Source organism: Nomascus leucogenys, chromosome 17 (genome assembly GCF_006542625.1).
Source record: "Nomascus leucogenys isolate Asia chromosome 17, Asia_NLE_v1, whole genome shotgun sequence".
Lineage (NCBI taxonomy): Eukaryota > Metazoa > Chordata > Mammalia > Primates > Hylobatidae > Nomascus > Nomascus leucogenys.
This window is the reverse complement of record NC_044397.1, coordinates 71,078,148-71,096,616: the sequence shown is the minus strand read 5'-3', so window position 1 is coordinate 71,096,616 and position 18,469 is coordinate 71,078,148. Positions and strand designations below refer to the sequence as shown.

Below are 18,469 nucleotides of genomic sequence, written 5' to 3'. Positions count from 1 at the left end.
ATTTAAAACTATTCCATACTTCTCACTATTTTTTTTGTTTTGGAAAATACAGTTATTTTTCATTAAATTGGTTATTTATGTTAGCATGAGATGGATTTTTGTTATTTAAAAGGAACACTTAAAAATTTCTCAGTTTTACTTCTAATATAGTAAACATCAATCTGTAGATAAGATATAACTCGAGTCAACCAAAACTCTTTGGTAGGTTCAATAATTTTTAAGAGAGTAAAGGGATCTTGAGATTAAAAAGCTTGAAAACCACTAGTCTAAGCTATACTTTTTATGTGTGATGGCACCAACTAACAATTCATATCTAGTTTACATGCAGTCCAAATCATTTTTTCTTTCTTTTTTTTTTTTTTTGTAGCATTACCATTGTCCTTTGGTTTCTTCGTATTTGTCCAGAAATGTCCATAAGATGTCTTTGCTGGTCCTCAATCTTGATGCTCCCGGATATGCACATTGTGTACCTAGGAGGCACTAACCATGGGTTCTACTCACCTGAAGCAGAATAGAGAAGCCTGTGTAGAGTAAACACAAATTGCCAGTGTCTTTTCTATCTGGCCAACTCCTCCACATGGAGAGATGGACAGCTAAGCTGAAGACATGGCAATTAGTATATTGCCATGAATGATTTAGGCTGATTGATTCTACATGGAGCCTTTCTTATCTAAATACAGAATTAGAATTTGGAAAAGTGATTATGAGTTTATGATGAAGAATATTGTCATCATGGAATATTAAATGGGCAATAAAATGTTAATTATGAAAAATGAAAAGTGCATGCTGAGATTTCAAGTAGGGAAGGTAGAATACTCAATGGTATTGCAGTCTGTCAACAAAAACTTGTGACTATTTCTTAGAAAAAAACATTGTGCTGGACACTGGGATATGGTAGTGAGCAATTGACACAGTCTTTGACTCTAGATATAAAATTGTTTGTGCATGTTGTGCCAAATTTGAAGATCAAAAGTGAAAATGAAAATAGATGATTGAGAAAGCTGGTTCAAACCTCTCATATTTTTTCAAATTAATGTGTTTTGTTGATACTATTTTAATTTCAGCGTTGGGGGACCAGGCTAGAGATGGGAGTGAAATTCATGCAATTCAGCAATCTCCACCCCTGCCTCATCAGAAGAGCATGGCCCACATGGAGGAGAGGCAAAAGGAAGGGAGCTAGTTCTTGCTGCTCCCAGCTTGTTGTCCTTGTCTAATCCCAAAGCTCCTGCTTTACTGTTTTCCTTGTTTTCTCAGCTCCTTGACCCAAACCAACCCAGTCTCAGCCTCACTTGTGGCCCTATGAGGTCCCTGCTAAAGAGACCTACATGGGGTAAGCAAGCCTTTACTTTGGATCTTTATTTCTGCCATTACCACCTACTGAGGATTCTATAAGGGATCTATTTGTTTCAAATGTATCACTTTTTAAGGCCTTCCAGAGGCAGGACTAAGGGGCAAAGTTTGCTAGGCTGAAAAAGACAGGAGAAAGACCTGGCTGAAATATTCCTCAGGATAGCCTACAAATACCCCTTTTAAAGGCATGGAAACCACATATCCCACATAATATTCCTGGGGAATTTGTAACCAGCTATGTTTTCAGAGGATGTGGGAGGTAGAGTTTTTATACTATGGTTATTTATAAATATTCCAGAAATGCCAGACATTGGTAGGGTGACCTGGTTTATAGAATTGGAAAAGGGCCATGTTGAAACCTAGAATTCTTTTCTTTTTTCTATAGTTAAATGAATGAAAGTTCCAAAAATTCAATTCAATCCTGAGTGGGAATCTTGATGTAGCTTGTATTGAGAAGAGTGGTTTTTGGAATTCATAAAAATATAATCTTAAATGGAATTTGAAGACCATATTACTTGATATCATATATACATAGATGGGAAGAAAAAGGTTTTGGGGCATATGATCGATTGCTCAATATGTAGACTTGTTTAACTAATAATTGTCAGCAAGAAATTTGCCTCAAGGAGGAAGAAGCATACAGCTATAGATCCTTAGGAAAGGCCTATAGTAGTAAAACTGAAGTTGATCAGCATTTTCCAAATTTTTTTTCCCTTTATATCACACCAGAATATGTTCAAGTGCCATGGCAAAAGGGTTCTATGGTCAAATAAGTTTGAGAAACACCATATCCTGTATTTACCCAATGGAATATCCATATTTGTTAAAAGATTTTAAAAAGCCCTCAATGAAGGAACCTATTTAACTTGTTTAACCCAACATTACTCATTTCTTTGTAGAAGTCTTGTGTCATGGAACCACTATTAACATCTTATGAAACAGGGTTCTCTGAAGTACTAGTTTAGAAGATGCTGCAGGAGAATATTGATAGAAATTACATTGATTTTTTTTTTTTGAGATGGGGTCTTCTCTGTTGCTCCAGCTGGAGTACAGTGGTGCAATCATAGCTCACTATATAACCTGGACTCCTGAGCTCAAGTGATCCTCCAACCTCAGCCTCTTGAGTAGCTGAGACTACAGGCACTGCCACCATGCTTGTCTAATTTTTTATTTGTGGTAGAGACAGGGTTCGCTATGTTGCCCAGCTGGCATCAAACTCCTGGTCTCAAATGATCCTTCTACCTTGGCCTCCCAAAGTGCTGGGATTACAGGCCTGAGACACTGTGCCTCCCCATACATTGATTTTTTTTTGATGGAAATATTTGGCTGATCTGAGCTGCTTGTGTCTCTGAGGAAGACTGAGGTGAATGTTGGCATGTGTCAGTAAGGAATTCTCATTGTGTTTCACGTTAGGTCAAGTCCTTCATGTGGACAAAAGGACAGCCAGGCTGGGAATATGACAATTAGCTGGAAGAATTTCGTGTGCAAAAGTCACAGTTATCTATTTCATCCTTCCTTCTAGACCTCAGATGGATTGTGATTACTGCATCCATCAATGCTGTTTTTTTTTCTTTCAGAAAAGACATTTTAAAAACGGTAATAGTGGCCTACTATATCTGCAGGGTTGCCTCGCACGTTAATAGGGAACACCAGTCTATTTGTGTCATTGGTAAAGGATGCGTGTCAGCATGTGCTGTTTTTCACAGTGAGATGAAATGATTATCCCCCAGCCCTCAAACAAACCCCTCCTTAGGAAAACAAACACTTGCAAGTTTATTTTATAAAATCTGTGTTGAACTTATATAAATATATTGTGACAGCAGCTGTCATACTGCATATATCAAGAAAGTGCTTTGAAACTTTATGCAAATACATGGGTGATGTATATACACTGCTGTACACCCCAAAGACTACCCATGTGTTCTTGGTGCCAAGGAAAACACAAATGTTCTCCTAACTTTTCAGAGGAAAAGTCACCACAGCTCTGTACCTTTCATAGCCCTGTTCTCTTGGCCAATGAAATATACTTTGACTGGCTAAACCCAAACACAGTGAGGTGGGGAAGAGGGTGTCAGAGGTTCATTTTTAATTGATAACACTTATAGAGCAAGCACTGTGCTGGGCACTTTAAGCACATTGTTGCATATAATTTTCACAACAGCTTGGTGAGGAAAATAGCATTGTTTAGAGATAAAATAACCAAGACTCCAATTAAATAAACTGCCCAAGGTCACTCGTTTATTATTTTATGGAGCTGCATGGCATTTAAAATTAATTTGACCATATATATATATACACACACATACAAATATATCTTATATATATAAATGTATCATATATATGTGTGTGTATATACATATATATATATATATAAAATAGCTAACATTTATTGAGCATTTACTATGTGCCAGGCACTGATTTAAAAGCTTTACCTCAATTGTCCTATTCTTTGCATGAACTCTATGAGACTGAATACTATTGTTCTTCCCAATTTACAAATGAAAAAATTGAAGCTTAGGAGAAGTTAATTAACTTTGGTGCAAAGTAGCAAGGAATAGAACTGGGAATCTGAAGGAGCTCTTAACCCCATGAGTTTGTTCCCTTAACCATATGTGTTGCCAGCTTTCCTCCTTGATTTAGAATCTGGAACTATTTGCTTGTTTGTATTGAGTTTAAGGCATAGACCTTCTCGTGTCATCAGGAACTAGGGTTTCCATAACATTTTAAAGTCATTATTTTTCCTCAAAGTTTTTATTCATCACCCATTATCTGGAGTATGGTATAAGTTCTGCATGCATAGATATTGTTATTTCTACAAATCGAATGACAGAGAAGATTTGGAGTCTTCAAAAGTATTTTGATGCAGACACCTCACATCTAAGTATTGGATGAAAGAAATGTCCTCTTTACACAGATTTGTAGCTTTTTGCCCATTCCATTGGGCTACATGGGTAACTGTGTACCCTTTGGAGTTCGGAATGTTTGAGAAGAGAATCCTTTAATATTTTTACCATGAACAATTTTGTTTCAAACACTGCTCCTTTCATTCCCAAGTTTTAAGAATGCTTCTGCTTTTTAAAGTAAAATTCATCAGATCCTCCAAGAAATATTAATGTTGAACACTTTGCTCTAGTGGTTGCCCATTTCCCCACCATGGTGTGTTTTATTAGTGTTGGAGTGAGAACAACCATTTTCCAGCAGGACTGATTCTAGAGAGTGGGCCACTTTTCATTTCACAGTTAGAGGCTGGGAGGATTTGGAAAAGAAGGAACAAGAATTAATCCTCAAGGCTACCACAGGCCAAACCAGGTCAAAGGCTCAGTAGATCATACTCTTTGTCCTAGAGAACTGGACACACTTTCCTAAAACAAAAACACCAGATGGTCATTGTATGTGGAGGTCCACACAATGCATTTTAGGCAAAGTATCTAATATAAATGGGAGCGTATTTTCTACCTTAAGAATTTTTGGAAGGGGGATGGAGACCTTTTGTCTTAGAGTTTTATTCACAGAGTCCATAAACACTTACCAGGTAGCCACTTATAACACATAAGCGTTTAATATACTACCTAAATATTAAGAGAAATACTTCACTGAAAGGGCAATATCCATAATCCACAGACTTGGGAATGTGCAGGACATTCTTCACATCAAAAATATGTTCAACCACTTGGAGCTAGCAATGTTCTGATCATGAATGGATTATGCACATTGAGTTACTTGTTTATATCAGTTCTCTGAACTTGGCAGCCACATGTAGTACCAATGGATGAGGCTCTTTATAACTAATATAGACCAACTTAAGAAGTGATTTTCTGGTTAAAAAAAAGCTAAGTGTTCAGCCTTCAGTATATAAGCTTTCACTTAATCTGCCTGTTTTTAAGACATTACCATCAACTTTAAGTTAGGCTGGTAGAATAAAATGATGATCTTTCTGAGCTGCTATGTCCCTTAATTCTGGACATTTGCCCCAAGAATATTCCCCTTCAATACTGGTCTTTGAAGAGAGCCCTGGGCATTTTCTGAGGGACTTGCCCCTTGGCCATTGACCACAGAAGCCTTGACATCTCTTTTAAGTAGATTGGGCATTCGTGGATTTCTAATCAAAGGTGGCCTTCCACTTGTCTTCCATTATCTTCACAGGAACCATAGAGATTGTCTTTGGTTTTTAGTGCAATATTTAGGGTACTTCTGGCAAGCCCTTAAACTTCTATCCTTCTAGTTATGGTCTTAAAAGAAAAGTCCTGAACTGCTGTCCTTTCCTGTATCATTATCTGAAATAAGGTACTAACTAAGAATGTTCAGGTAGAATTTTCTTTTATTTAACTGGTTTAGACTTGTGTTTCTCCATCCTTCTTGAGAAAGATCTTTGGGGTTTAGCATGTTGTCACGGTTACGGAGCTGTTGTCCACTCAGACCTCACCCATGATCATAAGCTTTCCATCCAGCCATGGCCTCACTGAGGTGCCACTCCCTTCTGGCCTCTCAGCATATTCTGGCCAAGATTATAAGACAATGCTTCTGAACCTGGCCTAATATTATTCCAGGAGAACTTCAATTTAATATAACTTATTGGCCAAACACTTCTTCTTTCTGTCTGGCCAATACATGAATCAATTTGTCAGAGAATATGCCTCGTGGATTTGTGCTATACTGCCAAATGCTGAGTATTGCTGACATAGATCATCTTTCGGTAGGAAGATGGAGAGTCTTCCTAGGAAGTCGGAGTTCATGATAGAGGAAATACCACTTTCCTGAGCTGGAAAAGATTCTATCTTCTGCCATGTCTGTCTGCTGTTGTTCCCTCTGTTTGATGTTGCCACCATTTTTCCAAGCACTTTGATTCTCAGCCTGGCACAGCCACTACTTCCACCATCTTTGCACGTTTCAGCTAGTGTCCTGGAGGCCTCAGAAGACAAAGCAGTGTGGAAGTCTCCACTGAAGTGGCAAGGGCCAATATCACTTTCCTTTTTCTGTGTTTTACTCAATTATAGGACACCTAAATCAGTAGGGCCTATACTTGAATCTCACAAAGATTTTAGTTAAGCAATTCTTTTGTGCTTTTACTTTCAGTATTCTTTCTCCTCTAGGACAATACAGGCATCTGTGGTACTGAACTTGGGATGATGTGAGTGACAGATGCCAAGTTATACTGGTGATAGCATGTTCCTTCTGTCAGGCTCAGTCAGTAGGTGATTCTCTTGTTGTTCATCTCTTCCTCCCTCAGGGTGGATTTTCTCTCAGGAGAAGCCGACGGGTGAACCTCTCCCTTTCACTAGACCTGCCCAGACATGTCAGAACACTAGCTTTGGCTCATGCTGGGACCCTCCACTACAGCTGTTGCCAACAGACTGTACACTTATTTTTCTTTGATCATATATGGCCTAGATTAGGATCATCCCGAGAGCTTGCCAAGATTGGGTTGCAGCCTGTCTCAAAACACAAACTTAAAATTGTTTGACAAGACCAATACCCAGGAGCATCATGAGTTTGAATGAGTAGTGCCGGAAACCTCTAGTCTCTCTGCACAGTGTTCCTTGATGGAGGCCACGGAGCGTTTACTATAGAACTTCATGACATTGTACTTACAACATTTTAGATTTTGTTAAAATTTTAGGAAATTGCCACCTGATACAAATTAGAGAACTGCACATAACAATGGATACCAAATAGATATTTTGGATTTTTTTCATTTAAAGACCACAGTGTCTGACATACAGAAACTCAAATATATATTGAAAGGGTGAACAAAAAGGATGCCGTGACTTCAATTGCTATTTAGAAATTAAAATGAAGTTTAAATGTAATCTTATTTTTCCATAGCGTGTTCAGGCATACTAAGGAAAACCTCAAAGACTTTTAAGTATAATTTTGTCAATACAGTGAGAGAGATTCAGGTATATCTTAATTAAGAGTTATTCATGTCAAGATAACAGATATTTTTTGTACCTCAAGGAACCTCAATGGAGCACAAACATTTTTGAGTTATTTTCAGCTTTAACTGACAACCCAACAAGAAGGTGTTTAACTGAAAACCAAACACTTCTGATGTTACTCTGGCCTCACTGTGTGGCTAGGCACTGTGGAAGACAGAAGAAATATTAATGAATATGGCTTCTGCCCTCTGTGAACTTTCAACCTAGTTTGGGACAAACGATAAACCCATATGAAGCCTTGTGGGGACAAAATAAAACAATATAAACTATTTTAGGTAGCCAGAACTTAAAGGTCAACAGAAAGGTTTAGGAAAACAGTTGATTGGTGATGTCTTGGGTTTCTGTCTCTGCAGTTCAGTATTTGTAGAAGTCTTGAGCAGTCAAAGGCCTCCCTTCAGCTTTCTTCTTAGTGCCTATCCAATGTTGTTGTGATGTAGACAGCCTGGGGAACATGAAAAAATGCCCTTTCTCCTGCATAATGGTGTTATTTCCTTCCTTTTAGGAATGGCTCATAACTCATAGGAGGTGTGAGTTCTAAATGATTGTTCTTTTCATCTCCCTGGAAACGGGCCAGGCTGTAGATAAAGCGTTTGATGTGTCAGCGGTAGGCTTGTAACAGCTTTGACTACTTCCATGATGATGAAAGTTTGAACTTTGATAAAAATGGCAAGAAAAGGAAAAGGGCTCATTTTCTTTCTTTCACTTTTTTTTTTTTTTTGTTTCTGGGCAGCAGTTGAGAAACATCCTACCAGGGTGGTCTGCGAGGTCTCCAGGAATCTGAAATATTAGGAGGTGTTCTCCTGTGGATTTACTTGTTTATTTATTGATCGTTTCAGAGAGGGAACACCCAGGCTCTGAGGCATGGCAGGAGCTGGCTCTCAGGGCCCTTATCAGCAGGCCCTGCCTCTCCTCCAGTTTCAGCTCAGTTAGCCCTGGAAGGGGAAAGACCTTGCTGGGGGCAGATCACTGAGTCCAGCTGTCATTCAGCACCTGCTTCCACACACCACACAATCCAGGGCTGCAAATCTTCTCAGACTCCCAGAGCTTTGCCTCTCCTCTCAGTTCCCAGGGCATTTGTTCAGAGATCTCATCTGAGCTTGGGCCTATAGGGTGGGCTTATCTTCCTCATTCTAAAATAGACAAAGAGGAAAGTAAAATATCTGTGGACACCCAGAACCAGTTGGAATTTGCCTCAAACGATATCGCAGTCTTTCATCCGTGATTTGTGTGTCTGCCTGAGTGGAAAGCTTGAGTTGATGGAAGGAGAAGAATTTCTAAATTTTCTTTTTCAAAGAAAAAACGTAAAAGAAAACAAACACATGAACAAACAAACAAGGAAAACTGCCATTCAGCTAAGTGGCAGGAAGAGCTAAGATCAAGGACTCCAAGGGGAAGATGAGGCCAATTTTACCTTTAAAAATGAGACTTAAGCAAACACAATAACCAAATCCCCTTTTCAAATGGGGTTTAGTGGCCGGGCAGTGTGGCTCACACCTGTAATTGTTGTGCTTTGGGAGACTGAGGCAGGAAGATTGCTTGAGGCTGAGAGTTTGAGGTCACAGTGAACTATGATTGCACCACTGCACTCCAGCCTGGGTGAGAGAGACACGTTGTCTCTTAAAAACAAACAAACAAACAAAAAAGGGATTAGTGGAACTATGGTAGACATTTCCGTCATGTATTCATTTAATAATCTAATATTTACTTTATGAAATTATGATCTTTGGCTCTGCCCCTATATGCAGTTGAAATTTAACACCATCTCCATAGCTAGGCTGGACCTGCTCACTTGTGCAGCTGTAGAAAGAAGGCATCTAGCTGTGCTATCCACAGGCTGAGGCCTCACAGTGCCTGCTCCGTAACCCCTCCACCAAGACCAGTTGAGGCATATTTCTATAAGAATCTTGAAATATAGCAAACATGGTTAAACTCTTTGGGAGTCATCTAGCTGAGCATGAGCAGACATTGATGTCCCTACAGGGCTCTGTAGCCTGGGCCAGAGGGTGCCTGGCCAAGTCCCACAGCTTAGTGGGAACTTCAAATTAAGGGGTTGGTGCTGGCCAGGAAGACTGGCATAGTGCCCCTGAAAAGACCTGTTGGCAACAAGGACAGTTTTCTTACTTCATTAACACCGAAAGTTGCTCCTGAAGCTGTCCATCAGTGCTTATAATTTGCCTGTGACAAAAGGAGAGGGCCAATAAGACAAAAACATTGGATCGTCTGGTTTGAATTTCACCTTCTAACTAGACATGGGTGCAGGAAGAAGAAAAAATAAGTGGATGTGAACTTACTCAGATCACAAGCCATATGACCAAGATTTAAATCAAGCTTCTTGGCTATCTTTTCCTTTTGGAAAATATTGGAAACACTAGCTTTTTTGGTGAGGTGTGTTGTAGTCACATTAGGCCTGAAATATGACATTTGGGACTACACAGAGAAATTAAATGTCATTTATTTAATAATAATTAGGGTAGGCAGAATAATGCATCCCCTGGCCCCAAAATGTCCATGTCCTAATCTCCAAAACCTGTGAAGGTGAACTTACATGGCACAAGAAACTTTGCAGATGGGATTAAGTTAAGGACCTTGTGATGGAGAGGTGACCCTGGATTCTTTGGGTGGGCTGCCCACTTACAATAGTCCTTATAAAAGGGAAGCAGGAGGGTCAGAGTCGGAGGAGATGTGATGATGAGCAGAGAATGCAGTCAGAGGGAGGTCTGAAGGTGCTGCCCTGATAGCTTTGAAGATGGAGGAGGGGGCCATCAGCCATGGAAGGCAGGCTGCCTCTGGAAGCTGGAGAAGGCAAGGAAATAGATTCTTCTCTAGAGCCTCCAAAAGGAATGCAGCCTGCTGGTACCTGGATTTTAGCCCCATGAAACTGATTCCAGACTTCTGACTGTAAGAAAATAAGTGTGTGTTGTTTTAAGCCACTCCATTTGTAATTTGCTATAGCAGCAATAGAAAACTTAAGAAAATAATATAAACAATAACAATAATGCAATTAGACTTAGAAACATTAATTGGTGTGCAAAATAAAAGGAATTTGTTTCAGGCTTGGTTCTCAAGACAGGGCATTAGTTCATATTTCTCTAAATAGGTCGTGAAGTACAAAAGGGTTTTTGTTTTTGTCATCCACATAGACCCTTCCTCAGGGGTCTTTGTTTACTATTTTTATGGGACAAAATAAGTGTCTTCATCGAGCTTTGCTGACATGTTCTTGAATATCTATGTATAGAATCAGAGTTGAGTTTTATTTCATCACTTTGGATACCAAAACTCATATGTAGCCGTATGTCCAGGTTTTTGGGGTCAGAAAGCTTCCAAGCACAGGTTTTTATGATAAAGCCTGCATTGGTTTCAGCACAGACTCCTTGGAGAAGCACAGTTCTACCGTGTCAGCTCTGATCACAGCTCTGTCTCCACCCATACTGCTTCTCGCTGACCTCTTCCTTCACAAGCCTGAAGAAAAGTGGCTTCCAGCCACCAGGGAAGCAAATTGAGACCTGTTCTTCCCTCATTGAGAACTGCTCCACTTGAAAAATTGGCTTCATCCTTCAGAACACTTGTCTTGAACACATGTTAGAAGCTATGATGTGCGCTAGCTGCTGGGGGAATGAATAAGATAAGTAAGGTTTAAGTCTTACTTACTGGAAGCTCATGCCAGTGAAGCATTTGGCAAAGCATAGTGCCTTGGACAGAGGCATTGAATTCATCCAGGAAAGTTGTTAAAAATGCACGTTTCTGGACTGTGGTTTGAGGAATCATTGGCCTAGTACTCTAGTTCTCAACTGGAGGTGATTTTGTTTCCCAGGGGACATTTGGCAATGTCCAGAGACGTGCTTGGTTGTCACAATCAGAGGATGAAGGGTGCCACTGCCATCTAGCAGGTAGAGGCCAGAGATGCTGCTGTACATCCTACAATGCATAGAACAGCCTCTGAAGCAAATAATCACCTGACCCCAAATGTCAGGAGTGTGAAGGTTGAGGAACTCTTAAACTAGTGGGTAAGACACACACACACACACACACACACACACTCACAATTATACCACTGTGGTGTATACATGCCCAGATGTATCGTACTATAGTGTGTGTATATGTATATGTATATGTATATGTATATATGTGTGTGTATCTATATAAACACCTCTGTTAATGTATTTAAAGTATTATATGCTCTGGGGAAGTAAGTGCACTGCCCTTTAGCTTTGTCTGAGAAATCTAGGGTCGGGGAACAATGGGATGAGAGTAGAATTATTAAAACTTAGAGGAGGGGCTATGTGGAGCTGAAATTCAGACTTCTGAGGAGGGGGTGCCGGCTGGCTGGAGTAGGATGTTGGGATGAAGCTGGTTTTACTTGCATGAAATGTTGGAAAATCTCTAAACTGGGTTCAGTTGCTGATGTGGGAAGGAAGTACTGCTGCCTGGTGAAGTAGCATTAATGGGGACAGGAGGCCAAGGGAAACAAACAGAAGGAACCAGTCCCTTGTCTAGTGCCCCTGTAGGCAGAGCCTATCTTGGACTAAGCTAGCAAAGCAGAAATGTGGCATGCAGAGCCCCAGCTTCAGCACCAGAAGGCAGAGTGTGAATGAGGATGTGTGGGTTTGGTGTCTGGAGACAGTAGCTTAGTGACTGAGACGTAATTGCAGCTTTAATAAAATACAGGTGTCTGGGTTCTGCATCAGAATCTTGGACGTGAAGACCTCAATGTATTTTTTTTTGCAAGAGTCCTAAGAGTGATTCTAACCCACTGCCTAGACTGAGCACCCTGAACAGAATGAGGAGCCACTAAAGGTTTTAAAGCGTGGAAATGGCCCATTATTATTTGTAGATTCAAAAGCAAATTCTTTCCACTGAGTGGAAGAGGCGAGTAAAGGGCCTGTGTTGGTGGATTATAAATTACCTATGGGGCTGGTGGACACTTTATCTTCTTCCTAAGAGCAAGAAGAGAGAAGTCCCAAACTTTCAGATTTTCATATTAGGGGCATCTTGTTTAAGATTTTTAAAAGAGGGAGAGAAGGAAAGAAGGGAGGTGGGAGGAGAAGACAACATGAAAGGACAAAGCCCTGGAGGCAAAAGGTGGACGCATAATTTGGATTTTATCTAAGTAAATAACAAAAATGTGGACAATATATATTTTATCTAAGCCATTTTGATAAAAAAATAGACATAAAGCTACAACCAACATCTACCAGGGAAGACACAAGGAATGTCTTGAAGGAGAGAAAGTTCTGGCCATTGCATTGATTATACTTCACACTCCAGCTTAGAAACTGTGCTGTGGTTTTTGGAAGGAAAGGCCCTACTAGATGGAAATAACTCAGCTTGGGTGTTAGAACTCAGCTTGGATGTTAGAACTCAGCTTGGATGTTTGTTGGGTGGCATTTTTTTTTAGCTATTTCCTTAAAGCTTAGAGGCTCATTCTCTGCTGTAGGGGTGACAGTAGCTTGCCCACAGGTCTTCTGGAGACTTACTTAAAATGATAAAAGTACCTAAGCACAGTATCTGGCACAACCCAGGCTTGTCACTCACTACCTATTGGAGGTGTCCTCTCTCCCCTTGGCTACTCTGCTACTGTCCCCTCAGTCTGCCACTTCATCTGCTGTCCCTCTTCTGCTTTGATTTGTAGAGTAGACTATTCTTTGCAGACCAAGAACAGGGAAAACCAAATCCGAAAATCTTTACTTCTGGAAGTTAAGTGTCATGCTCCAGAACCTTAGCAAGATACAGATCTAGGCCAAAGTAAGGCATGGCTAAGGACATTCATTTTTTTAAGTAAAGTTTTTGACCCAATTTGTAATTCAGAGTGGTTGCTTTGCTCACATATCAGCTTTTCACCACCGGCTGATGTGATGTAAGATTATCAACCACACTTAAATCCTTTGCACTCAAGATGTATTTCTCCCCTACACTGCCCCTCCAGCTTCTCTCTCTTTTCTTCCCACTTCCATCTCAGAAGCAACTCTAGAGAAAAAATAGAGAACTCTATTTTTTTTTCCCAAAGAATTGGGCATAGGAAAAATTGCTCTAGAATGTGGAAGAGGGTAGCTGATTCATTGTAACGGGTTAGCACTGCACTACTCTGCTCCCAGCCTCTTGTTAGGGAGCCAAGCTCTGCTCCTGTTTGGGAGATGAATACCACATCACACGCTACAAGATGGTTTTCAGCCCCCAAGTCTCACTGGGCACTCAGCTGTTGGAGAAGCATCCTTCATGCACATGGCTGTTGTTTTATTGTCTTGAACTCATCACTATATTCAGGAAGATAGGTTTTTATTATGCCACAAAACTGCTGCTCTAGGTAAACTTTTACACAAAGCAATTGTGTTCTTAATGGAATCATCTAAAACAAAAATAAAGGGGCAGAAATAGACTTGGCATAGGTTTCAGATCTTTCTTTTTAAAAAATAGCTAATTTTTGAGAGAAGCACTTGGATATGCAATTTGAACAAATGAACATCTCTAAAGAACAAACTTACCTTTCTAAGGAAAGGCAGATGATGAAAATTATGACACACAAGTACAATGAAAGTTCGTAGCATTTCTTTTCTTGCTGACCGGGTAAGAACACAGTCATTTGTCCTTATGTATTTTAACCACTTAGGAATTTTCAAACATTTAACAAAATACATGAGACGTAGTTTTCAATTATGCTTATAGGCATCCTACCAGCTTTACATGCTGAAATTGAATGTTGCTTTTTGATATATTAACACCAACAAACAGTTAGTACATAAAATATGCAAAACACAAGGCTAGAATATGTAAAACCAAATAAAACACAACGGTAAGTGGATGAGACAGCCCAGAACTATGCCTGGTTGTCATCAGCATCCTGTAGTTAAAGTGGTCTGAAATACTCATTCAGATTCTAGAGCTCATTCTATGCGGTAGCTCTGCCTTTCATTCACTAATTTTTTTATTGAGGTTTTGTTTCATTGCTCTTCTGAAGGATAGTACGCACAGAGGACTGGCCCCTACCCCCAAGACAGTTTAGCTTGGAAGTAAAGTCAGTGTCTCCTTACAGGGTTGAGCCTTTATGTATGTGCCAAAAATTATGTATTTGTGTGCCCCAAATACAGGGGTATAGATGAGAACAGAGATATAGAAAGATGGAGGAGGTTACTAGGAACTGAAGGCTCTAGAAGGCTTCACAGGTGAGAAGAGGCTTGAAATTGACCTTGAACGAAGCAGGATTTTGATAGGGGTTAATGATGGGGGTGGGGTTGTGAGAGATGGGAAAGAGGTATGTTTAACGAAGATGGAAACCATAATTTATGTTTGGGGGCCACAAAGAAACTCTCTCTTTATGCTGGAGTTGGGAGAAAAGAAGATTGGAAAAGAGATTATGGAATGTTTTGACAAAGTAGGCTAATGAGATAATAAAGAACCAATGCATCTGAATAATGTAACAAAATGTATTTCTTGCTTATTTCACAGTTCATTGCAGGGATCCGGCAGGTAGACTTCCATGTGGTAACCCAGGGAACCAGACTCTTTCAATTTTTTGTAAAGTTCATGATGTCTTCTGCATTTAGCTGGCCATCCGTCTAGCAGAGAGAAAGAGAGCTTGGAGGATTGATGTAGACCTATAAGTGTTTTGTATTATTTCTATCCATCTCCCATTCAGTGCCTATTCAGTCATGTGGCACATATCACTGCAAGAGAGTCTGGGAAATGTAGCATAGCTCTGTCAAGAGAAAAAGGCAACAGATTTTGGTGAACACATGGTCTCTATTATATTGGCTTTTAGCTCGAGTGGGTTGAACTTTATCCCGGATGAAGTGGTAGGTCATCCTCAATCTTAGCAGGGGTGGGGCATGCTCATGGGTCATATATACTCCTTAAAGGGGATGATTTTTGTCTTATATTCACGGTTGTATCCCCAGGATATGATAGGCCTTAAACAAATGTTTGATAAAATAATGGAATGATGGATAGATGCTGGAAAGAAGGCCTGGTCACATTGAACCCTCCAGGATGGATTAGTGAAAGAGAGTTGAGGCAGAGAAGCCAATCAGAAAGCTACTGTGATCATCTGATAGTACATTTGCAGTAGGAATTTGTTCAGTTTTAGAAACAGGAATGTTTATTTCTGTGATTTTACTCTCTTAGCCTACAGCATAGCCACAGATTATAGTTTAATCAGAGTCCCTGCTGAGTTGAAATCTTAGAAGCAGGTTGTGAGCTGCAACTGTGTTCCTAAGAAAGGCCTGGACTTTCTTTGGAGGCATTAATTGGAATGCTGCCTCTGGACTTGGGCTTTGCCACAATACTGCAAACCAAACAAAATAAAACTTGACTAAACCAGCAAACCCAGATTGGAGTTGAAGTTACTTTAATGGACTCTTGGGAAGCACAAACTGCAGTTGTATTATGTATGCAAAATTTGCTCTTTGACCTTATTGTAAGGAAAATTACTTTAGTACACATAATCTTTTGCCAGCTTTCCAAAGCATTGGATGAGTTACTCTTTTGCAATTGTGCAGTATTTTTTAAATTTCAATTTCAAAATATGCTTGAAAAATAGATGCTGATCCAACAAGAACAGAGAATATGAATGAAAAGAATGTGTTCTCTGTGCACCTACAAGAGGCCAATACATAGGCAACCTTGTGTGGCCCGAGGCTTCAGGATTTTAGGAAGTTGCTTGCAGATGAATTTCTTTGAAATTAAAAGCTAAGGGCAGCATCTTGGGTCCTCCCTCTAGATTCGACTTTTGTGCTTCATGTCTAAGCTGGGGCTGACCCCAGGGCCTGGCCACGATTCAGGTTACATGCCCCTGAAGTCTGATGAAAGGCCTCTAACTTTAATATTATGCAGAGTTGAGTGAGGAATCTCAGAGCAGCCTGGGATTCTCGGGAGATTTTTAGCGATTCTTGTTGATTTGGAAATAATGTAAAAACAACAGAAGAGCTTTTTCTGGTATTTTTGCATGTTCTTTATTGGTTTGGGGGAAGAATCCAACATTAAAGAGGCGTAAAAAATAACAAATATTTTAAAAGACATATAACATGCCCTCCGCTTTTCATCCATCCCCACCAAAAAAAAAAAAAAAAAAAAAAAAAACTGTCATAATAAAAATGGCGAGAACAGGAAGGGAAAACAGAAACAACAGGCGGCCGCAGTGTGTTGGGATGGGAACGGACAGGCCCCTGGTGGCTGAGGCTAACTCTGCTATGGCCAGAAAGGAGTGGGGAAGGTGTGAGGAAATGCATCAAATGGAATCTTTCCCTTGCGGGGTCCACAGCTCTTTGAGCTGTGAGTTTCTCATTTCCTGAGGCCTCTTGAGATATAAATTATGCACTCAAGACAAGGAACCTGCAGGTACTAGTTTGGTTTCTAGCTCAAATCCCAGAGAAGCCAATTCATTGAAATTCCACTTGCTGAGTGATCTATTTACCAAATTCACTGATTTTCTTTAAGAAAAAAAGAAAAGAAAAGAAAACCTCAATTATTTATAAATTTTCGTAGCAATTTCTATTGCAAAGGATAGTTTTCACATCAGCTTTGCCAGTTTGTTGGATGTAAATCAACTGGAAAACCTTTTTATTTCCACCCCAGGTTTCTGAGTATGAAGTTACAACTTAACTGGGGCTGGGGAAGCAGGCGCCTCTGGTGAGGGATAGGAGGGGAAGTTGTCAGACTATATCCTTAGGCAGGGAAGAGGGAATGCTGAGGTTAAACCAAGAGGGTAGTGGATGTTGGAGGTATGGAGTGCTGGAGAACAGAAAGGGTCAAGAATGAGAATGAGGGAGCAGGGAAAATATTCAGAGACTCCAAAACTTCTCTGAATAGGTTTCTGAGACTCTGCCAGTTCTTCTCATATCAATCTTTATAATCTTATAATTAATTAGTGAAAACAGATTTGGATAGCTTGGTGAATTCAGTGAAATAGTTCCGAATATGGGCTTTCAGTGTATCCATTTTCAGCAGTTTGGCCACTTCATCTACCTGGAACCTCTTTGAGCCATTTTAGCAGCACCTTCCAGCTGTGGCAGATACCGAAGCCTTCCTGGAGGAAGATGTCTGCAGAACCTATAGAAAGATGGGTGTCTGGAAGATATGAGGAAAAGTCTCAAAATGCCAAAGCGTTCCTTTGCTTGCTTGGCAGGGTAGAAAGAGAAGGTAGTGACCTATTAGGATGGTCCACTTGTCCTGATTTGCATGAAACTTTACTGGCTGTAGTACTCAAAGTTTCCAATCCCAAGCAAACAGAGACAGTTTTGGTCATCCTATACCTACTGTAAAGGTGGTTTTGAGATGGAAAAAGATAAAGAAAAGTGGTGGTGGGTGAGAGGAGGTGATGCTGGAATCACCTCCTCAAAGGCAGTCTTTTTGCAGCTGCAATTTGTGTGGCCTACAGGGAAGATCAAAGGACGCTTGGGGAAAATCACATGGGCCTGAGCAGTCGGTCCAGGGACCTAATACTAAGGAATGGCCTTAGGTTTGTTCTAGATATCTTGGTTGTACAATCTACATGCATTTACTTTTCTAAATATGCTTTTTTCTCTCTTTTCTTAGGGAGGCAGGACACAATGTGTGAGAGAAGTCTGTCCCATTCTCTCCTGTCCCCAGCACCTTAGTCACATTCCCCCAGGACAGTGCTGCCCCAAATGTTTGGGTGAGTTACTATTTTCAGGTCAAAGAACAATGTAATTTCTTCTCAAAGTTTCTTCTGGGAGTGTTTATCCACGTTGTTGTTTTGAGATTCTCAAGTTGTCCTATTTCGTGGCTTGTTAGAGAACCTCTTCTAATTACAGAAGTGGAAGGTGTGTACAGGGTTTGCTTCTTAACGGAGGCCTCCAGGGAGGCTTCTCTCTTGTCCCAACTTGCATCTGTAACTGGGTACACCAGATGACCTGGGGTAATTCTCCCTTGTGGCTAGAAAGTATCGAAGAAACTATCTTTAATAGGGCATATGCCTATTAGCAGGAACATACTTTAAAGGTATTTGAAGTAAACCCATAGAGGAATATAGACTAGTGTTACTTTCAGAGTCAAAACCATGCAGGAAGAAACACATGCAAGAAAATGAGAGTTTTGGAAGGAAATAGTGAATAATAGCCAACAGAAAGAGAGTATGTTCTCTTTCTTATTGAACATTTAATAGGTATTAGGCACCATGCTAGGCACTTTAGATATGTATTTTTTCTCATTTTATCTTCTCAAGAAGCTGTGAA

The 18,469-nt window shown here is 40.2% G+C and overlaps 1 protein-coding gene across 3 annotated transcripts in view; it reads left to right on the top strand.

The window, feature by feature from the left end:
- BMPER (BMP binding endothelial regulator) overlaps positions 1-18,469 on the top strand; it is a 244,370-nt gene that overhangs the window by 117,931 nt on the left and 107,970 nt on the right. For all 3 annotated transcript variants that reach the window (XM_030796374.1, XM_030796375.1, XM_003279194.3), the window contains one exon: positions 17,811-17,910. In XM_030796374.1, coding sequence (XP_030652234.1) covers positions 17,811-17,910 — 100 coding nt within the window. The remainder of the gene's footprint in view (positions 1-17,810; positions 17,911-18,469) is intronic.